A 24,401-nucleotide genomic window follows, 5' to 3' on the forward strand; every position below is an offset into this window, starting at 1 on the left:
CAAAACTTTGAAGGCATACAAAAGTGTCCAAAGTGATCTTTTTTGAGGTTGGGCACACAGCAAATTTACAGTTATCTGCTATTCAATCACTCATTCTACACATTTTACAATGAACTAATCATATGAATACCCAAATTGTGGTATCCCAAAGAACATCCATGGGTTGCTCTCCCTCGACTGTCACTAAAGACTATAAAAATGTATGTTCAGTGAACATGGTCTGAATGAGGGTTATACTCTAATCATTAGATTTTCTTCACAAATTATGTCAGGAATTCCAATGGCTTGTCTGTGGAATTTTGATTTGTCTTAAGATAAGAGACAAAAAGTCTATTTGCGTCATAAATAAGTAGAAAAAACATTAGCTCACTTGGACATCTTGAAAAATAACAGCAATTATTAACCAATGATAACGGTCTAAAAGTCCTTATAACAATAAGATTGCAATCATGAGTTAAGAAGTCCTTTGTAATTTTGATTATGTATTTAATGTGAAAACTAACTGGAAATAAAATTGAAAGTCAAGTTGTTTCTCCAGCCCCCCAACTTGCCACCCCTGCCATACTTAATTATGTGCAGAATGAGAGCCACTAAAATTATTTTTCAGAAAATTTGCCTTCAGGGGGCAGTTTGCTTATAATTAAAATAAGATTCTGTTTTTAAACATGAGAATCTGGTAACTACCAATATATAAAAATAGACTAAGAATAATTTTATAAACCTGCTTCAAGGTTATCTGTTTATTTTAGTATCAGAGGGTTAAGATACTAGTATATAAATATGTACTGTTAATTATAGCTGCCCCAGAACTATTTTAGAGCAAAAAACAATGAACATAAAAACCCACACAGAATTGTAATGAGCCTCACAGATCCTTTGACTTTACAATATTAAAAAAAAAATACCCTCTGGAGGTTCTAATTATTAGAGGAAATGTCTAATTACCCACTTTGAAAAATTTTTTTACTTTCAGCAATGTATCCAAATAAAAATAAGCCCCAGTTAAAATACTCTTCTAAAACCTGCTCTAGTAAGAAATGTTCTTTTGGGCAGATGGTAAGATGGCGGCATGAGTAGTTCAGAGGAAATCTCCTCCCCAAAACATATATATTTATGAAAATACAATAAATACAACTATTCCTAAAAGAGACACCAGTGGATGCAGTACAACAGCCAGGATACATCTACATCTGCGAGAACTCAGCATCACACAAAGGGCATAAGATACAAGCCGCGGCCAGGAGGGACCTGAATGCTCCCCCACCCCAAAACCCGGTGGGAAGAAAGGAGTCCGAACGAGGAGGGAGGGAGGGCCCAGGACTGCTAAACAACCAGCTCTAGAAATCCACAACCGGAATGCAGACACAAGGTACACGGGGTGCTGGATATTAGAGAAATGGAAAAGCAAAACCTGTGGGCAGGTCCCTGCAACCAGCGCCCCTGAGACAAAAGAAAAGCGAGTGCTTTCTGCAAGTCTTAAAGAGACAGGGACCCCATAGTTGGACGAAGTTGTCACGGCACACTTAGCCAGCAGCTGGGAATCCCAGGAAACCACAGGCACCCTAAACCCCGGGGAGGCAGTGCAGCTCTGAAGCCCCTCACGGCACTAAGCAGCCTGCCAGTCGTTCCTCCAACTGGCACGGACCCCGACACACCGGCCCAGTAGTGGGAGAGTGGCAGCACTGCCAGGGACGGCGGCGCCGGAAGGGACTGAGAGCAGATCCATGCACCAATGGCACCAGAGGAGACCAGGAGACGTTTGTGCAAACCCACAGCGGCACGACCAAACAGCCCGGGCGCGGCTCACGTGCACCGGCGGCAGGGGAGCCAGAGGAGCCCAGTTGAGGCCCGTGCGTACCTGCCACAGAACCAGAGGGAGCAGGCGCGCTCCCAGGAGCCGACCGGAATCCCAGCCAAAGGCACAGCCGCCCAGGCCAGACCAAAAGGCCGCTGCTGGCACAGAGCTGCCCGGCAGGGTCGCTGCTAGCATGAGGAGCGCACCTGGCATGCCTGCCACTCCCCGCAGGGCTCCGCACTGCTCTGACAGAGACCCTGCCCACAGCAGCTTAGGGGACTAACCCGGTGGCTGCTACAGGAATGCGAGTAACCATCACAGGCAGCGGAGAAGGGCAAGGCATCCAGCAAGCAGGAAAGGACTTTCTTCTCCCAGCTGACACACCTGCAACCTGCCTACAGCCACTGCTATCAACATGAAAAGGCAAAAAAATTTGGTCCAGTCCAAGATACTTCAAACAACACCTGAGAAAGGATCTGCAGAGGCAGAACTAACCAGTCTCCCTGAAAAAGAATTCAAAATAAAAATCATAAACATGCTGACAGAGCTGCAGAGAAATATGCAAGAGCTAAGGGATGAAGTCCAGAGGGAGATTGCAGACGTCCAGAGGGAGATCACAGATGTCCAGAGGGAGATTACAGAAGTGAAACAATCTCTGGAAGGATTTATAAGCAGAATGGATAAGATGCAAGAGGCCATTGATGGATTAGAAACCAGAGAACAGGAACGCATAGAAGCTGATGCTGAGAGAGATAAAAGGATCTACAGGAATGAAATAATATTAAGAGAACTGGGTGACCAATCCAAAAGGAACAATATCCGCATTATAGGGGTACCAGAGGAAGAAGAGAGAGAAAAAGGGATAGAAAGTGTCTTTGAAGAAATAATTGCTGAGAACCTCCCCAAACTGGGGGAGGAAATAGTTGCTCAGACTACGGAGGCACACAGAACTCCCGAGAGACGGGATCCAAAGAGGACAACACCAAGATACATAATAATTAAAATGGCAAAGATCAAGGATAATGACAGAGTATTAAAGGCAGCCAGAGATAGAAAAAAGGTCACCTACAAAGGAAAACCCATCAGGTTATCATCAGACATCTCAATAGAAACCTTACAGGCCAGTAGAGAATGGCATGATATATTTAATGCAATGAAACAGAAGGGCCTTGAACCAAGGATACTGTATCCAGCACGATTATCATTTAAATATGAAGGAGGGATTAAACAATTCCCAGACAAGCAAAAGTTGAGGGAATCTGCCTCCCACAAACCACCTCTACAGGCTATCTTAGAGGGACTGCTCTAGATGGGAGCACTCCTAAAAAGAGCACAGAACAAAACACCCAACATATGAAGAATGGAGGAGGAGGAAAAAGAAGAGAAAGAAATAATCATCAGACTGTGTTTATAACAGCTCAATAAGCAAGTGAGGTCAGTAAACAAGCTAATCTTGAACCTTCGGTAACCACGAATCTAAAGCCTGAAATGGCAATAAGTACATATCTTTCAATAATCACCCTAAATGTAAATGGACTGAATGCACCAATCAAAAGACACAGAGTAACAGAATGGATAAAAAAGCAAGACCCATCTATATGCTGCTTACAAAAGACTCACCTCAAACCCAAAGACATGCACAGATTAAAAGTCAAGGGATGGAGAAAGATATTTCATGCAAACAACAGAGAGAAAAAAGCAGGTGTTGCAATACTAGTATCAGACAAAATAGACTTCAAATAAAGAAAGTAACAAGAGATAAAGAAGGACATTACAGAATGATAAAGGGCTCAGTCCAACAAGAGGATATAACCATTATAAACATATATGCACCCAATACAGGAGCACCAATATATGTGAAACAAATACTAACAGAATTAAAGGAGGAAATAGAATGCAACGCATTCATTTTGGGAGACTTCAACACCATTCACTCCAAAGGACAGACCCACCAGACAGAAAATAAGTAAGGACACAGAGGCACTGAACAACACACTAGAACAGATGGACCTAATAGACATCTATAGAACTCTACATCCAAAAGCAACAGATACACATTCTTCTCAAGTCCACATGGAACATTCTCCAGAATAGACCACATACTAGGCCACAAAAAGAACCTCAGTAAATTCCAAAAGATTGAAATCCTACCAGCCAACTTTTCAGACCACAAAGGTATAAAACTAGAAATAAATTGTACAAAGAAAGCAAAAAGGCTCACAAACACATGGAGGCTTAACAACATGCTCCTAAATAATCAATGTATCAACAACCAAATTAAAATGGAGATACAGCAATATATGGAAACAAATAACAACAACACAAAGCCCCAACTTCTGTGGGACGCAGCAAAACCAGTCTTAAGAGTAAAGTATATAGCAATCCAAGCATATTTAAAGAAGGAAGAACAATCCCAAATGAACAGTCTAATGTCACAATTATCGAAATTGGAAAAAGAAGAACAAATGAGGCCTAAGGTCAGCAGACGGAGGGACATAATAAAGATCAGAGAAGAAATAAATAAAATTGAGAAGAATAAAACAATAGCAAAAATCAATGAAACCAAGAGCTGGTTCTTCGAGAAAATAAACAAAATAGATAAGCCTCTAGCCAGACTTATTAAGAGACAAAGAAAGTCAACAAACATCAACAGAATCAGAAATGAGAAAGGAAAAATCACGACGGACCCCACAGACTACAAAGAATTATTAGAGAATACTATGAAAACCTATATGCTAACAAGCTGGAAAACCTAGCAGAAATGGACAACTTCCTAAAAAAATACAACCTTCCAAGACTGACCCAGAAAGAAACAGAAAATCTAAACAGACCAATTACCAGCAACGAAATTGAAATGGTAATCAAAAAACTACCCAAGAACAAAACCCCCGGGCCAGATGGATTTACCTCGGAATTTTAAAGTTTTCCAAAAAATAGAAGAGGAGGGAATACTCCCAAACTCATTCTATGAAGCCAACATCACCCTAATACCAAAAGCAGGCAAAGACCCCACCAAGAAAGAAAACTACAGACAAATATCCCTGATGAACGTAGATGCAAAAATACTCAACAAAATATTAGCAAACCAAATTCAAAAGTACATCAAGAGGATCATACACCATGACCAAGTGGGATTCATCCCAGGGATGCAAGCATGGAACAACATTAGAAAATCCATCAACATCATCCACCACATCAACAAAAAGGACAAAAACCACATGATCATCTCCATAGATGCTGAAAAAGCACTCGACAAAATTCAACATCCATTCATGATAAAAACTCTCAACAAAATGGGCATAGAGGGCAAGTACCTTAACATTATAAAGGTCATATATGATAAACCCACAGCTAATATCATACTGAGCAGCGAGAGGCTCAAACCTTTTCGTCTGAGATCGGGAACAAGACAGGGATGCCTACTCTCCCCACTGTTATTCAACGTGGTACTGGAGGTCCTAGCCACAGCAATCAGACAAAACAAAGAAATACAAGGAATCCAGTTTGGTAAAGAAGTTAAACTGTCACTATTTGCAGATGACATGATATTGTACATAAAAAACCCTAAAGACTCCACTCCAGAAGTACTAGAACTGATATCGGAATACAGCAAAGTTGCAGGATACAAAACTAACACACAGAAATCTGTAGCTTTCCTATACGCTAACAATGAACTAATAGAAAGAGAAATCAGGAAAACAATTCCATTCACAATAGCATCAAAAAGAATAAAATACCTAGAAATAAACCTAACCAAGGAAGTGAAAGATCTATACCCTGAAAACTACAAGACACTCTTAAGAGAAATTAAAGAGGTCACTAACAAATGGAAACTCATCCCATGCTCATGGCTAGGAAGAATTAATATAATCAAAATGGCCATCCTGTCCAAAGCAAAATACAGATTCGATGCGATCCCTATCAAATTACCAACAGCATTCTTCAATGAACTGGAACAAATAGTTCAAAAATTCATATGGAACCGTCAAAGACCCCGAATAGCCAAAGCAATCCCGAGAAGGAAGAATAAAGTGGGGGGATCTCACTCCCCAACTTCAAGCTCTACTACAAAGCCAGTACTGGCACAAGAACAGAGCCATAGACCAGTGGAACAGAATAGAGACTCCAGACATTAACCCAAACATATATGGCCAATTAATATCCGATAAAGGATCCATGGACATTCAATGGGGAAATGACAGTCTCTTCAACAGCTGGTGTTGGCAAAACTGGACAGCTACATGTAAGAGAATGAAACTGGATCACTGTCTAACCCCATACACAAAAGTAAACTCCAAATGGATCAAAGACCTGAATGTAAGTCATGAAACCATAAAACTTTTCGAAAAAAACACAGGCAAAAATCTCATGGACATAAACCTGAGTGACTTCTTCATGAACATATCTCCCTAGGCAAGGGAAACAAAGGCAAAAATGAACAAGTGGGACTATATCAAGCTAAAAAGCTTCTTTACAGCAAAGGACACCATCAATAGAACAAAAAGGTATCCTACAGTATGGGAGAACATATTCATAAATGACAGATCCGATAAAAGATTGACATACATGCCTCAACAAACAAAAAGCAAATAATCCAATTAAAAAATGGGCAGAGATCTTACTACACAGATGGACAGTGACTGTGAAGGGGTATGTGGGGGGGACTTGGTGAAGGGGGAAACCTAGTAAACATAATGTTCTTTCTGTAATTGTAGATTAATGATACCAAAATAAATAAATAAATAAATAAATGGGCAGAGGAGCTGAATACACAGTTCTCTAAAGAAGAAATCCAGATGGCCAACAGGCACATGAAAAGATGCTCCACATCGCTAATCATCAGAGAAATGCAAATTAAAACCACAATGAGATATCACCTCACACCAGTAAGGATCACCATCATTGAAAAGACAAACAACAAATGTTGGTGAGGTTGTGGAGAAAGGGGAACCCTCCTACACTGCTGGTGGGAATGTAAATTAGTTCAACCATTGTGGAAAGCAGTATAGAGGTTCCTCAGAATGCTCAAAATAGACTTACCATTTGACCCAGGAATTCCACTTACAGGAATTTACCCTAAGAATGCAGCACTCCAGTTTGAAAAAGGCAGATGCACCCATATGTTTATTGCTGCACTATTTACAATAGCCAAGATATGGAAGCAACCTAAATGTCCATCAGTAGATGAATGGATAAAGAAGATGTGGTACATATACACAATGGAATATTATTCTGCCATAAGAAAAAAACAGATCCTACCATTTGCAACAACATGGATGGAGCTAGAGGGTATTATGCTCAGTGAAAAAAGCCAGGCAGAAAAAGACAAGTACCAAATGATTTCACTCATATGTGGAGTATAAGAACAAAGGAAAACTGAAGGAACAAAACAGCAGCAGAATCACAGAACTCAAGAATGGACTCATAGTTACCAAAGGGAAAGGGACTGGGGAGGATGGGAGGGGAGGGGTAAGGGTGGGGAAAAAGAAAGAGGGCATTACGATAAGCATGTATAGTGTGGGAGGGGGGCACAGGGAGGGCTGTGCAACACAGAGAAGACAAGTAGTGATTTTACAGCATCTTACTACACAGATGGACAGTGACTGTGAAGGGGTATGTGGGGGGGACTTGGTAAAGGGGGGAGTCTAGTAAACATAATGTTCTTCATGTAATTGTAGATTAATGATACCAAAAAAAAAAAGAAGAAATGTTCATTTTGAAATTGAAGATTGCTATAGGCAAAGGGAAATACAAAGTTTACATTAAAAAAATATTAATTCGATGTAAGACCAAAAAGGGAGTTTACCTTTTTAGATGAAGGGGTAAAAAAAAAAGGTACTTCCTAACACTTTGAAAGATGAACTATATGCTTTGGATATATATACTATTTAGATATTATAATATTGAACTGCCAAACATGAATCTAGTAATTCATAGTATCAGGGACTATTATTTCAGATCAGACAAACCTGTGTATACAAGTGTATCTTTTATGATGAGTTGATGAGGAAAAAAAATCTGTATTATTCTGGAACACTGCAGGTTTCATTTCTGTCTTGAGGGGTTTTGGTTTGTTGCTTAAATGAAATGGCCTATTACTCTTGGAACTTTAGCTAATGGTTGTAGTGCTCCAAACTTAAAAGAATTTAATGAAAAAAATTACAAATTACTGGTTAGTTTTTTAGAAGAATATAAACTTAAAAATATAATTGGGAATAAACTGACCTAAATCCCACAATTTAATTATCTGGGAATATTTACAGTTTTAAAAGCAATTTAATGAGAATAATGGTTTTAATATTAAGTCCCTTTCTGAATTTAGTGATGTTGTCCCAAATTACTTACCCTTTTCTTTGGTTAAACAGCACTTCCTTCGTTTGAAGAATTGGTTTGCCCCCATCTGTTTCTGCTAAGACCCAATAATCAAGGACCCACACACTCCTTTTCAAGGAAGACTCAATGGGTACACTTTCAGAGGGAGAGGTTACAGTGCAAAGGCAAAAATCTCCCTTCCTACTACTTCATCCAGAGGGTGGTGGTGGTCTCCACGTGTCTTTGAGGGTAGTTAATATATAGGGAGAGAAGTCTCCATTTTACTGAAAAATACTAGAATTTTCACTTCTCTTCATATTATGCTTATTGTTATAAAATAGCGTAAGTCTTTTCCATGTCAGGGCATTATTCTTGATCAATCACTCCTACTCACGCAGTCTAATAAAAGACCTACATAAATCATTGTAAATTTTTAAAATATTGATCCTAAAAAGGATCCTTATCTTTTAAACACAGAATGGTAATTTTACTAAATGATATAAAATAATGTGAAATTATTTAACCCAGGAGAAGGTTAGGTGAATGGGGGTGAAGATAAGGTAGGGTTGGCCATGGTGGAGAGCTGTGAGGTAGTGGAAACACCAAAAAGTTCATTAATCTATTCAGTTTTCATGTATGCTCAAAACTCACCACAATAAAATAAATTTTAAAAGAACTTTGTTAATCAGCAGCTTAGACTGATAACCCTCAAAAGATCTCAACTGACCACTTTTTTGAGAATCTGTCCATTCATCCAGGCTTTTCCTTCCCAAGTACAAAATTATTTTATCAAAAGCCCCAAATATTCCCCTATGCTAAAGAGTATTATGAATCAAAAGTGTATGTATCTAAGACCTTACATTAAAAAATCTTTAGAAAATCAATTCTCCTAATACTCTTATTTATTGGGCTATGACTTTTCTCCTTATGTGAACAATTCATTTAGTCATATTTATCCAACTATCAGAGTTCCATAATGGTCTTTAATTATAATCTCTAAGTGGACAAGGATTTGTTTTACTTGTATAGTGTTTCACTCTATACAAAGTTTGTTAAAATTGCCACAGAAAATACTGCCAACTCTGAACACCTAGAAGGGAAATATATTCCCTATGTTATGCTATGTTGATTTATGACTTTGGATATACAGTATATCATGAATCATCTTAGGGTTATAAACAACTTATCCACTAGGCTATAAATTTTACTAAATAAAAAAGTTTGAAGCAAGCAGACAGCTGAAATATCCACTGTAATTTTTTTTCCAGTTTCATATTAGACCACAAAATCATACCATTTCTATTATTTGTGACGAGCTAAGGACAATAGTGTTCGAATTCATCTTATTCTAACAGTAAGTAATGAAGCACAATGAAAAGCTGAATTCTAACTGTAAATGTTTTTCTGCAACATAGCATTTTCAAATCTGCTTAAATTCAGAGACTTTTATTACACAATTTGATTTTTACATCAATAAAATCTTACATATAACAATACAGATGAAGGAACAACTTAATTAGTATTGAAATAAATATTAGATATACAAAGCACATACCGTGAAAAAGGGTCACAATAAATTACAAGTGGAGACATTATTTTGCTCAATCACCAAAGAAAGTCCTTGACACTTCCAATTTCACACCATCAAATTTATCATTCTTGCTGATTTAAGCAGAACACAAAACAAATATGGATCCCAGGGCTTACTTTCACAGGTACCAGCACAGATAATTTACTACAGTGATCCAATTTGGAAATCAGTAGGGACCAGTAAATCGCTACATAAAAGAAAGAGCGAATGAGGTCCTTTTTCCTTAGTGTCAGCAGGCTATGATTATTATGTTTATTAGATTTTCTTGAAAGGACTTCACATTTTCTCAAATATTCAGGAGAAATATATTTCCCCTCTGAGCCCTAGATTAGCATTTATGTGCTTTGGTCTTGAATACAGGGGAATGATGAATTTTTCAATTTATTTCATAAATTTAAACAGTCTTGACTGTATTGACCTAAAGAGTGTAACTCCCCAACCTGTACAATATTAGATATTAAAAAAGGATTCAAGAGAAATTACTAAGAAATGCTGACATATTGTATATAGAAAAATTTTAGTTCAATATATCCCATTACAGAGAGCACCAGAAGTAATGCATTTATCAATCAAGCAGTTTTTTTATGACTTTCTAATCTTTGCAACCCTTTTACATTTGTTTCAATATGTACACATCACAAATGTCACTTGCCCGTGACTTCGCTCATTTGGTCTCAACTTACAAATACATACATAAGCAAAAATTCATGTCAAAAGCAATTGTTGTCTTTTAAAGTCCCAAAAGAAAATACTCAAAATTTAGAATAACTGTCATGAACCATGAAAGAAATATTAGTTTAAAAGTACTGCACATATCAAAAAAGTATATTCAAGGCAGCTATGATGGAAAAAATGAAATGACTTTTGGACCTTTCTTCTGGAACATGAGCTAGCTTTTTGATGTCAGCAAAATATCAATATTTCTCTCCTATCACTTTCTAAGAAAAAGAATTTTCCTTAGATTAAAAAAATACTGTACTTTACCTCTTGTTTTCTCAATTCAAAGTCAATGCAGATCAGTTTTCCTACTTGCACTGTACGAGAGAAAGACTTCCCTAGTGCTAGTCCCTCACACAGGAACAGGGTGCTCCTTCTGAGAATACCCCTAAATACCATCTTAGAAGATAAAGATGTCCTAGAATAATTACTACCAGAAATCTCCCAAACTTCTTAGCACTTCCTTTCTTATCCTTAATACCAAATCTAGTAACAACTTTCTACCCAGAACATTTTAAGAGGACTGCTCATAAAACAGACTTTGGAAATAACCCCGGATTTGTAAACATATGCCTTTAGTATACTATCTGTTGAGCTATACCATCATATAGCCTCTGCAGAATTCTCCTAGTCTTAGAAAAATTCCCATGAGGTGTTAAGAGAAACCAGTTGTCTTTGAAACTCCAAACTGAATTTGCAAGCTAGGTACATTCCTGATCTAATACCCAAAAATTGTTATGCTTTCATTATTACTATTAAAAGTCTAAATTTTAAGAGATTGAACTAACTATATCTTGTGTACCTAACAAAATGACCACAAAAAAATTCAAAGTACCAATTTTCTATACAGCTGAAAATGAAGGATAAAGAAAAATTTTATAATTGATGTGTTTAGGTGATTTAGGCACTTACAATGAAAAGGAAGAAAAAAAAAGAGACCATGATCTGAATAATGCCACTTCCTAAGTGACCCATGTCACTGTTGACCTAGAAACCAGACATTAAAAGGTTACTTCGGGCTTTTGAACAGTTCAATATTAACAAATGTACTCATAATAAAAGTTCCCTGAATATTGAATAATTACATATTAAAAAGGGTCATGAATTCAGATACTTAGGTTCTGTAGCTGACTCAGCACTTTTAGTGGCATTTAAACTTCCAACATGGCATATATTTCCTGGGTGCTGCCTGAGGAACGAGCGCCACCTACTGCTTATAAATACAACTGTCTGATTACTTTCTCCCTTGAGGTTTTTCAATACAGACCTAAGTATCAAAATCAGTTGAAATTTGGTAAGAGCTTTGAGGGTAGCAGATCCTAAGGAAATTTGGGCAGGGATAGGGGAAGAGGAACTTCAAAATAACTGTACTAATAAAAATAAATTCCTTAGCATTAGATACAGGTCTTTACCACAATTTCTCAAAATTGATTTCGTTCATTCTGACCCAAACTTAAAAAAACTGGAATCTCTCAGTTCTACTTGTCTTAATACATATACACTTATTTTCCTTTCCAGGGCAAAAAATATTCATGTCCTAAACTTAAAAAACCTAATCTGAATTTCTGATCCCGATTCTTAGGAAAAAACGAAGTATTCCATTAGCTTTATAATTCTTAAACAACTGACATCATAAATCTTTCATAACTTCTGGTTTAATATTAGCATGCCTTGACTTTCCTTGTAAGGGAGGTTCCTAAATATCTAAATTTAATTTTAAAAATTATCTTTCTTGTTTACTTCCAAAAGCATCTACCTAGGGTAATTTTATTTGAAGAAAATTTAAATACGAATTGTTTTTTAAGAAATTTCTCTTTGCAATAAAGTTAGAGAATAAATTTCAAGCATACAAAAGGAATATAGAATCCTTGTTAAACTAAAGTAGGTTTTATATGAGGGTTGTCCAAGGGGGTTTAATGTCTAAAAATAATAGAACAATATCATTCTCTAAAGAATTAGATACTCCAAATGTTCACTTTTTTTAAAACCTATAGGTAAAAATAAGCTTAGCTATGCAGCTGTAATTTCTCCTACTGTAGTCATTCTACATGCTATTTTGTAGTATGTAGATGGTGTACATTCTACAATTTCAGAAGCCAAATCAGCGGCCTGTATATAATCATATTGCAGAACTTCTAACTACAAGATCATGCAAACTAAATATCTAGCAATGCTTAAATTGTAAAATTTACTTTTTCATGAGTTTAGGAGTATTTTATAATAAACCCAGCCTTCTTTTAAAGAACAAAGAATAAAACATGAGCATATCAGAAATATAATCCTATTTATGTGGTAAGAAGCCTCAACTTTTAAAGCGTAGAGTGTTTTAAATTATAATAGTTTTAATGTTAAAATTCTTTTTGTTAGAGCCAGCATGAATTATTTCCTTTAGGAAAAACTTTTTCACAACAGTAATTTTAAAAAGAGAAAACTCAAAACAGAGGCATACCTGTAGGTCATTAAAGTAAAAGACAATTATGATAAAAACAGCACACAAAAAGAAAAACATGACATATCACTAGTTCTGTACTTCAGTTAACAGTGTTGTTCCAGGGTTAACTTCTTAGTTTTGATAAATGCTATATAGTTATGCAAGATGTTAACATTAAGGGAAGGTGAACTAAGGGTATACAAGAACTCTCTACTATTTTTGCAACTCATTTCTGTAAGCCTAAAATTATCTCAAGATCTAAAAACATTGTAGAAAACAAAAAACACTAGTAACTTAAAAATATGCCTTCAGCTGCCAAAATTTCTTGATACAATTCAAGACTTAATTTTTAAAGACATCATTAGAAATCAATAATATACTGTTTACTTAACATTATAGTCACTTTATTGCTCTAGAAAATTTAGTTCTTAAAACCATCAGATTATATATATAATAATGAGGCTAGCCCACCCATCACACACACACAAAATCAACTGTATGTTATGAGGCTGCTTCTCTAACGTAATAAATATTACAAAGTAGCTCATTACAGCTGAACTATCAAGTAGACATCACATTTCTATAGACTGGAAAGTTGAACAAAAAGAAAACTGACATTACTGATAAGTTACTATTGAATGTATTTGAGAAATCCAAATTACATGCAGACAGAAAACTAGTTACAAAAACTTTTACATTACTTTGTACTAAAATGTTTGCAATGTTTTAAACATTTCCAATCATGCAACAGTAATAAAGATCAGAATGGAATTTTATAAAAGAGTTGATGGAAGCCTAATGAACAGGACTCAACATACATACAACAAATCACAGTTGCATAATACATCCAATTCCCTCAAATTTATCTATGAAATGCTCATTTTATCCCTCCACAACTCCTCTTCCAGCCTCATTCCCAATCAATTATCTTACCTCTAAATTCTTTCACTTAACCTTTAAATCAGATTTGATGGGTAAGTATGTAAGCTACAGTATAATCTTCATTATTATTTCAGAACAGACACCAAGTAGAGTCATTTGCTCAATCTTCAGTTTCATTCCTTTCAAAAGCCATCTGAACTGCTGCAATTGTCTATGAAAATTCAAGCCTAAGAAACCGAGAAAATTGCCAGTCAAGAATTCAATCTAGGTAATTCTACAAACTAAAATAATACTAATAACCTTTGTGTCAACATTTGCAAAAGAAGGGTTTCCTATTTGAAAAACGTTATTCCATGTGTCTCTGAAGGAAAGCTGTATGCTGCTTTCTGATGTGAAATGGTTAGGGCATCTGAAATAGTTACCCAACTCGTTAACAAGTTCACAGTTCAGCCTTTTTTGGGGGGTCAATATTCACTGTCACAGAAGTAATTACAGAAAAAAAATTTTGGAAGGTCAGAGCATAAGGTATATGCATAATTCCTCTTTTATTGCTACATCCAAAATAATCTATCCTAACAAAGCAGCAATAAAGTCAGTAACAATTTCAAATAAATACACTAAGAAGTGCTTCTGTTAAAATCATCAACCAAAATCACTGAATGGCAAAATAATACTGCCTCAGCATGTAATATTACCATAATGAACTCATACCAGATATAAATTCAGGTTACCAGTGAGGTTGAAGCAAATTTTAGAGTTACTTTTACAAGAGAAGTAAATGTATTTCTTGATAAAGGCACATAGCAGCATCTAAAAAATTTGATACATATATCACAAGACACAGACCTCTTTAACCATTAACAACAAAGCACAGTAAAATTTTCTCAGAAACTTTTTTAAAAGCTTATTTAACATGCCAGGAAAATAACTGTTTTTCCATTAAGATGCATTTATGTTAATTAATGTAAATTACACTGAGGTCAGTTTTATACCTGGAATTAGCCCCTAGCAGAAGTACCAGCTGCTAATAATGCTTACTTATATGTAACTTAGCGGATGCTGAACTATGCAACTGTTGGTGCCAGTCTGCTTATAAAGGCAATGCTCTGCAGACAAAGTCTTCTCACAAACAATGGACAGGCAGGTTTCATTATTACATGTTCAACAACAATCCTCAGTTCATTAAACAAGGTCCTGCAAGATAAAATAGTTTTCTTTCAGAAACACAAAGAAAAAGCAACACAACACCAGCAAATGCTGAAGGAATTCCTCAGAGCCATTAAGAAATGTGAGGTAGAAGAAGTAACTTGGAATGCACTGCAGACAGCGTACAAAACCAAACTCAACACTGTGTCTTTTTGGGGGGGGTGTCAGAGGGAGAGAAACATGTTCATTTAACAAAAGCATTTTATAAATGGCTATCTCTAAAGGCTGAGATTAGGAATGACTGTCATATTCTTTATGGTACCGTCACATCATTTTCACATTTAGGTAAATTCAACTAGTTCTAAAAAAAGAGCAAGAAAGTGAAAATTAAATAATCCCACCTATTGTTTCCTTAAATGGACATATTACCACTGGAGAGCTTCCCTTATCTGTTAAATAGGAATATTTACTTCATAGAGTCGTAGCTAAATTCAAATGAGATGACAAAGAAGATGATGCTCAACAAATGTTATTTCCCAGTTAGATCAAATTGGCTTTTGTTTGCCTTTAGATTAAAGCCCAACTCCTTAACATCCAATGCCCTCCAGAATCTGGTCTCAATCAGATTTCTTTGCATCACCCTGCCACTCTCTGCTATGACTCCTATTTTCCAGTTATGCTATATATGCTATATATATAAAGACACAATTCCTGTTCTACCTCACTGTATCCTCTGTACTGTTTTTGTGGTTAGGAAAAAACAATAATGTACTGTTTTAAAAAAGGATGTATTATGCTTTCACACAAAGACAGCAAGAAAATGTGGAAAGATGCACATTTTTCCAAAAACCTGCCCTTCTTATTGTATCTCATCTTTGTGACAGCTCCATTACTCAAAACTCACTTAGGTTTGCCAGGCCAGAAACCTGGAAGACTTCATTACTCATTCTTCATCCCCAAGACTTAAGTTCTCATCCTACTACCTCTATGTTTCGTATTTATCCCGTTTTCTCCTTTACCACTGAATTGGTTCAGGCTCCAGACTACACCAACAGTCTCCAAACTGGTCTTTTTCTTCTTTCGGTGAGCCTAAAATCCATTTTCTGGAATGATTATTTCTAAATCATATCTCATCATATTCTCAATTCCACCATGTCACCAAATTCAAATGCTCTTCCTAGCTTGAAATAAAATCCAAACCTGTTCATTATCTAGTCCCTGCCTACCTTTCTGGGCACAGATTATTACTTACCTATATATTTTGTGAACTCAAGCAACATGTAGCTACTGGTATGTCAAGCACTTTCAGGCACCCATGTGCCAGAACGCAGACTTCACAAAACTTGGCTAATAATACCACCTCCTCAGTGAATTCTCATCTGTCTCCCTCTATTCTCTGTGCTTTCACAGCACATTCATCATCATACCGATCATACAGACCTGAGTGAATTAGACAGCTAAGTTCCTAGAAAACAGGTATTCCAAGCCTCCATAACCTTATCACCAACACACAATCACTGTCTTCTGAATAAATAAGTCTAATGAATAAAGCTAAGAGACACCTTAAAAATACTGTAGTCAAACCCCCTTAGGCTACAGATGAGGCTTAAAGAGGTCAACAGCTTGCCTAAAGTTGCATGGCTAGTTCTTTTATTCCTAGCTTTATCCCTCAGAATAATCTAGACACAGAGTTCCAGAGTTCCAATGCAACAGCACTAACAACAGAACTTCCAGTGATGGTGAAAATGTCTACCTGGGCCGTCCGACACAGTGACCATCAGCCAGACAGAACTTTCCAGCACTTGAAATGTGGTTAGTGTGACTCAGGAGTTGCATTTCGACAAGTGTGGCTGCCAAATTGGACAGCCCAGCTCTGGACAATGTACACTAGACCTCTATAAAGGACTGAAACCACTAACTTAAGAATATGATAGAGGAAAATGGTACAAACTGGTGATATTTTGAGACAGTACAAACTGGACTGTCTCAAAACCCTTAACAAAAAAAGTGTTGTGTAGAAAATGTTTTATACCTGCTCATCGGTATTTATAAGATCAAATATTTTCCATTACCTTTCCACTATTTTTATTAAAATATGTGCTTATAGGTTATCTTTGAAGACACAACATATATTTGTGTTATCTAGATCCACTGCCACCCTTTCCTTCTTTATTCCACTGGACACTTCTAAATTTTTATATGCACTGAGCTGACTTAATGGTATGAGAAAATGGGAGCAGAGATGAAAAGGGTATAAAGAAGCAGAAAAAAACAAATCTGCTAATGAAAAATGAATGTCAGTGCAGGAAACCAGAAGATAATGTCTGAAATTAATAGATGGTCCAGAAAGAAAAAGGGCAAAAACTCAGGGAGTCAAGTAAAATTGAAGGCTTATTTGCAACTAGGGACTCATGAAGAACCTACAACTAAAAATCACAGTAAGTAGGCTCTATTTTAGGAAGTATCAAAAAAAAGTATCATTGTTTAAAAGGGCATAAACCCCTCATAAAAGAAGAATCAGAATCACAGAAGAAAAACTAATTAAGAACCAAATAGATCTAAGCACTTTTAAAACATTACTTCATTTCACCCGCCAGGTTTTCTCCTCTTTAAATAACTTGCCTAAACACACACACCTGGCAAGCAATGGGCCAAATTCAGTTTTTACTTTGCTTGTGAAGTATAACTGAGATCAGGCTAATACACACATTGAATTTGTCTGAATTCTACCACATGATGTATTTATTTTACATTTGAAAAAAAGGCAAAACTATGTTAATATTAGTATCTAAGCAACATTACACATTAATTATATTAAAATTATCATTAAACATTACTTTATATTAAAAACAGCTATTCATTTTAGTTTTGGTCTATAACTTTTGACATTGGCATGCATACTTCACTATGAAGAATTTAAGTCTCCATTACTGAACATTACAGTAATTCACTAAAATATTTCTTTGCTTCCTCATTTTTCTACTCCATACTATTGTGCATAAGTCTATCAGAAGCATATTACCATCATGTCAAAACCATCATTCTCATCTATCTAAAAGATAAATTCCAAACCTCTTACCTTGAAACTCAACAAGTTTTATGATCTGGCTCCAATATAACTTTTTAGCTCCAACCACTCAGCATTGAGAATCCGTGTTATGGTCAAACAGGTCTAGTCAATGCTCTTCAACCTGTACCTTCTTGCCTCTGAACTTGTGTTGTTCCTGTCTTCCTACCTAAAATGCTTTTACCTATTCTCACTGTCTATTCAAAGTCTTTTTAATCATTCCAGAACAAATTAAGATCCCTATCTTGTGAAACTTTCCTGGATTCTTCTATGTTCTGGCTCAATCTCTCCCTCCTGTGGACTACAGTACTGATATGATAAAGGAAACAAGCAATTCGCCATATACTGACTTGTGAATACTGTATCCTGAACTACTGTTTCTTCCTTTTATTAACTGACATGTGCTTTTGTTTCTTCAACTAGGAAAATTCCTTGAGAGTGGGATGTAAGTCTTATACATCTTTAAACTCCTTAGGCTTTGGTACTATTTTAGAGGTGGTTAAGATAACTCCAGTTCTGTTTTCTGATGAGAAACAAAACCACCTCCTCATCAACACTAGACAGTACTAAGGCCTAGAACTTATTTAAATTTACAAAAACACTTCTTCTAGGGGCGGGAGCCAAGATGGCGGCGTGAGTAGAGCAGTGGAAATCTCCTCCCAAAAACACATAGAGCTATGAAAATATAACAAAGAAAAATCTTCCTAAAATAGAGACCACAGGACACAGGACAACATCCAGACCACATCCACACCTGCAAGAACCCAGCGCCCTGTGAAGGGGGTAAGATACAAGCCCCAGCCCGGCGGGACCCGAGCGCCCCTCCCCCCGGCTCCCGGCGGGTGGAGAGAAACCGGAGCAGTTTTTTTTTTTGGCGAGCGCTTTTTGGAAGCCTTAGAGGGACGGGCCCCCGTTGCTGGGGAGGCGGGGTGGCGGGACCGGTGAGGAGGTGCCTGGGAACGGCGCCGGAGGACAAAGAATATCCCGCGTTTCTCCCTGCGAGACCTGGGGGCGGGTGCCTGAGACCGGTGCCTGAGGACGGAGGAGGTCGCGCGTTTTTCCCCTTTTTTTTTTTTTTCTCTTTTTGGCAAGCGCTTTTTGGAAGCCTTGAAGGGACGGGGACCCCAGTGCTAGGGAGGCACGGTGGCGGGACTGGTGAGCGGGTGGCTGGGACCGGCGCCTGAGGACAAAGAATATCCCCCGTTTTTCCCTGCGGGACCGGTGGGCGGGTGCCTGAGACCGGCACTTGAGGACAGAGGAAATCGTGCGTTTTTCCCCTTTTTTTTTTCTCTTTTCTGCGAGTGCTTTTTGGAAGCCTAAAAGGGACAGGGACCCCGGTGCTAGGGAGGCAGGGCGGCGGGACTGGTGAGCAGGTGCCTGGGACCGGCACCTGAGGACAAAGAATATCCCGCATTTTTCCCTGTGGGACCGGTGGGTGGGTGCCTGAGACCAGCACCTGAGGACGGAAGAAATCGCGCGTTTTTCCCCTTTTTTTTCTCTCTTTTTGCCAAGTGCTTTTTGGAAGCCTTGAAGGGACAGGGACCCCGGTGCTAGGGAGGCAGGGCGGCGGGACTGGTGAGCGGGTGCGTGGGACCAGTGCCTGAGGACCAAGAATATTGAGCGTTCCTTCCCTGCGGGACCGGTGGGTGGGTGCTTTTTGGAAGCCTTGAAAGGACAGGGACCCTGGTGCTAGGGAGACAGGGCAGCAGGACCAGTGCGCGGGTGCCTGGGACCGGCACCTGAGGAAAAAAAAAAAAAATCGCGTGTTTTTTCTTTTTTTTTTCCTTTCTGTTCCCTCTCTCATTGTTGCTGTTGTTGTTTTGGTTTGGAGAGTGCTTTTTGGAAATCTTAAAGGGGCAGGACAGGTCACTTAGACCAGAAGCAGGGAATCTGGGGATCTCTGGGCACTCTAACCCCCTGGGCAGCAGGGAGCACAGAGGCCCCTTACGGAGATAAATAGTCTCCTGGCTGCTCCCCCTCTAACGGGGCTCCACCATTTTGGAGGAACAGCCCCAGCCAGGCCAAGCCCACAGCAACAGTGGAGATAAACCCCAAAGCAACTGGGCAGGAAGCAGAAGCCCTGTCTGCGCACAGCTGCCCAGCACAAGCCACTAGAGGTCGCTATTCTCCCAGGAAAAGGCCACAAACCAACAAGAAGGGAAGCTCTTCCAGCGGTCACTTGTACCAGCTCTGCAGACTATCTCTATCACCATGAAAAGGCAAAACTACAGGCAGACAAAGATCACAGAGACAACACCTGAGAAGGAGACAGACCTAACTAGTCCTCCTGAAAAAGAATTCAAAATAAAAATCATGAACATGCTGACAGAGATGCAGAAAAAAATGCAAGAGCAATGGGATGAGATGCAGAGAAAAATGCAAGAGCAGTGGGATAAGATGCAGAGAAAAATGCAAGAGCAGTGGGATGAAGTCCGGAAGGAGATCACAGATGTCAGGAAAGAGATCACAGAACTGAAACAATCCCTGGAAGGATTTATAAGCAGAATGGATAAGATGCAAGAGGCCATTGAAGGAATAGAAGCCAGAGAACAGGAACGTATAGAAGCTGACATAGAGAGAGATAAAAGGATCTCCAGGAATGAAACAACACTAAGAGAAATATGTGACCAATACAAAAGGAAAAACATTCGTATTATAGGGATACCAGAAGAGGAAGAAAGAGGAAAAGGGATAGAAAGTGTCTTTGAAGAAATAATTGCTGAAAACTTCCCCAAACTGGGGGAGGAAATAATCGAACAGACCATGGAATTATACAGAACCCCCAACAGAAAGGATCCAAGGAGGACAACACCAAGACACATAATAATTAAAATGGCAAGGATCAAGGACAAGGAAAGAGTTTTAAAGGCAGCTAGAGAGAAAAAGGTCACCTATAAAGGAAAACCAATCAGGCTAACATCAGACTTCTCAACAGAAACCCTACAGGCCAGAAGAGAATGGCATGATATACTTAATGCAATGAAACAGAAGGGCCTTGAACCAAGGATACTGTATCCAGCACGACTATCATTTAAATATGATGGTGGGATCAAACAATTCCCAGACAAGCAAAAGCTGAGGGAATTTGCTTCCCACAAACCACCTCTACAGGGCATCCTACAGGGACTGCTCTAGATGGGAGCACCCCTAAAAAGAGCACAGAACAAAACACACAACATATGAAGAAGGGAGGAGGAGGAATAAGAAGGGAGAGAAGAAAAGACTCTCCAGACAGTGTATATAACAGCTCAATAAGCGAGCTAAGTTAGGCAGTAAGATACTAAAGAAGCTAACCTTGAACCTTTGGTAACCACGAATCTAAAGCCTGCAATGGCAATAAGTACATATCTTTCAATAGTCACCCTAAATGTAAATGGACTTAATGCACCAATCAAAAGACATAGAGTAATAGAATGGATAAAAAAGCAAGACCCATCTATATGCTGCTTACAAGAAACTCACCTTAAACCCAAAGATAAGCATAGACTAAAAGTCAAGGGATGGAAAAACATATTTCAGGCAAACAACAGTGAGAAGAAAGCAGGGGTTGCAGTACTAATATCAGACAAAATAGACTTCAAAACAAAGAAAGTAACAAGAGATAAAGAAGGCCACTACATAATGATAAAGGGCTTAGTCCAACAAGAGGATATAACCATTCTAAATATATATGCACCCAATACAGGAGCACCAGCATATGTGAAGCAAATACTAACAGAACTAAAGAGGGAAATAGACTGCAATGCATTCATTGTAGGAGACTTCAACACACCACTCACCCCAAAGGATAGATCCACCGGGCAGAAAATAAGTAAAGACACACAGGCACTGAACAACACACTAGAACAGATGGACCTAATAGACATCTATAGAACTTTACATCCAAAAGCAACAGGATATACATTCTTCTCAAGTGCACATGGAACATTCTCCAGAATAGACCACATACTAGCTCACAAAAAGAGCCTCAGTAAATTCCACAATATTGAAATTCTACCAACCAATTTTTCAGACCACAAAGGTATGAAAGTAGAAATAAATTCTACAAAGAAAACAAAAAGGCTCACAAACACATGGAGGCTTAACAACATGCTACTAAATAATCAATGGATCAATGAACAAATCAAAATAGAGATCAAGGAATATATAGAAACAAATGACAACAACAACACTAAGCCCCAACTTCTGTGGGATGCAGCGAAAGCAGTCTTAAGAGGAAAGTATATAGCAATCCAGGCACACTTGAAGAAGGAAGAACAATCCCAAATGAATAGTCTAACATCACAATTATTAAAACTGGAAAAAGAAGAACAAATGAGGCCTAAAGTCAGCAGAAGGAGGGACATAATAAAGATCAGAGAAGAAATAAACAAAATTGAGAAGAATAAAACAATAGCAAAAATCAACGAAACCAAGAGCTGGTTCTTTGAGAAAATAAACAAAATAGATAAGCCTCTAGCCCAACTTATTAAGAGAAAAAGAGAGTCAACACAAATCAACATAATCAGAAATGAGAATGGAAAAATCACGACAGACTCCACAGAAATACAAAGAATTATTAAAGACTACTATGAAAACCTATATGCCAACAAGCTGGAAAACCTAGAAGAAATGGACAACTTCCTAGAAAAATACAACCTCCCAAGACTGACCAAGGAAGAAACACAAAAGTTAAACAAACCAATTACAAGCAAAGAAATTGAAACAGTAATCAAAAAACTACCCAAGAACAAAACCCCGGGGCCGGACGGATTTACCTCGGAATTTTATCAGACACACAGAGAAGACATAATACCCATTCTCCTTAAAGTGTTCCACAAAATAGAAGAAGAGGGAATACTCCCAAACTCATTCTATGAAGCCAACATCACCCTAATACCAAAACCAGGCAAAGACCCCACCAAAAAAGAAAATTACAGACCAATATCCCTGATGAACGTAGATGCAAAAATACTCAATAAAATATTAGCAAACAGAATTCAACAGTATATCAAAAGGATCATACACCATGACCAAGTGGGGTTCATCCCAGGGATGCAAGGATGGTACAACATTCGAAAATCCATCAACATCATCCACCACATCAACAAAAAGAAAGACAAAAACCACATGATCATCTCCATAGATGCTGAAAAAGCATTTGACAAAATTCAACATCCATTCATGATAAAAACTCTCAGCAAAATGGGAATAGAGGGCAAGTACCTCAACATAATAAAGGCCATATATGATAAACCCACAGCCAGCATTATACTGAACAGCGAGAAGCTGAAAGCATTTCCACTGAGATCGGGAACCAGACAGGGATGCCCACTCTCCCCACTGTTATTTAACATAGTACTGGAGGTCCTAGCCACGGCAATCAGACAAAACAAAGAAATACAAGGAATCCAGATTGGTAAAGAAGAAGTTAAACTGTCACTATTTGCAGATGATATGATACTGTACATAAAAAACCCTAAAGACTCCACTCCAAAACTACTAGAACTGATATCGGAATACAGCAAAGTTGCAGGATACAAAATCAACACACAGAAATCTGTAGCTTTCCTATACACTAACAACGAATCAATAGAAAGAGAAATCAGGAAAACAATTCCATTCACCATTGCATCAAAAAGAATAAAATACCTAGGAATAAACCTAACCAAGGAAGTGAAAGACTTATACTCTGAAAACTACAAGTCACTCTTAAGAGAAATTAAAGGGGACACTAATAAATGGAAACTCATCCCATGCTCATGGCTAGGAAGAATTAATATCGTCAAAATGGCCATCCTGCCGAAAGCAATATACAAATTTGATGCAATCCCTCTCAAATTACCACAAACATTCTTCAATGAATTGGAACAAATAATTCAAAAATTCATATGGAAACACCAAAGACCCCGAATAGCCAAAGCAATCCTGAAAAAGAAGAATAAAGTAGGGGGGATCTCACTCCCCAACTTCAAGCTCTACTACAAAGCCATAGTAATCAAGACAATTTGGTACTGGCACAAGAACAGAGCCACAGACCAGTGGAACAGATTAGAGACCCCAGAAATTAACCCAAACATATATGGTCAATTAATATTTGATAAAGGAGCCATGGACATACAATGGCAAAATGACAGTCTCTTCAACAGATGGTGCTGGCAAAACTGGACAGCTACATGTAGGAGAATGAAACTGGACCATTGTCTAACCCCATATACAAAGGTAAACTCAAAATGGATCAAAGACCTGAATGTAAGTCACGAAACCATTAAACTCTTGGAAAAAAACATAGGCAAAAACCTCTTAGACATAAACATGAGTGATCTCTTCTTGAACATATCTCCCCGGGCAAGGAAAACAACAGCAAAAATGAGCAAGTGGGACTACATTAAGCTGAAAAGCTTCTGTACAGCGAAAGACACCATCAATAGAACAAAAAGGAACCCTACAGTATGGGAGAATATATTTGAAAATGACAGAT

At 38.0% G+C, this 24,401-nt stretch overlaps 1 protein-coding gene across 4 annotated transcripts in view; it reads right to left on the bottom strand.

Annotated features, from left to right (window-relative positions):
• Positions 1–24,401, bottom strand: part of TMEM33 (transmembrane protein 33) — a 57,708-nt gene that overhangs the window by 10,116 nt on the left and 23,191 nt on the right. The window contains exons 8-9 of one of the 4 annotated variants that reach the window (XM_017675244.3): positions 14,767–14,922; positions 9,538–13,955 (exon numbers count right to left, since the gene is read on the bottom strand). The exons of the other annotated variants lie outside the window; for them this stretch is intronic. Of the exons in view, the coding sequence (XP_017530733.2) occupies positions 14,793–14,922 (130 nt within the window). The 3' untranslated portion in view covers positions 9,538–13,955; positions 14,767–14,792. Of the gene's footprint in view, positions 1–9,537; positions 13,956–14,766; positions 14,923–24,401 lie in introns of those variants that run through there. 4 annotated transcript variants of the gene reach the window in all.

The sequence above is a fragment of the Manis javanica genome, chromosome 5 (assembly GCF_040802235.1).
Source record: "Manis javanica isolate MJ-LG chromosome 5, MJ_LKY, whole genome shotgun sequence".
NCBI classification, from domain to species: domain Eukaryota; kingdom Metazoa; phylum Chordata; class Mammalia; order Pholidota; family Manidae; genus Manis; species Manis javanica.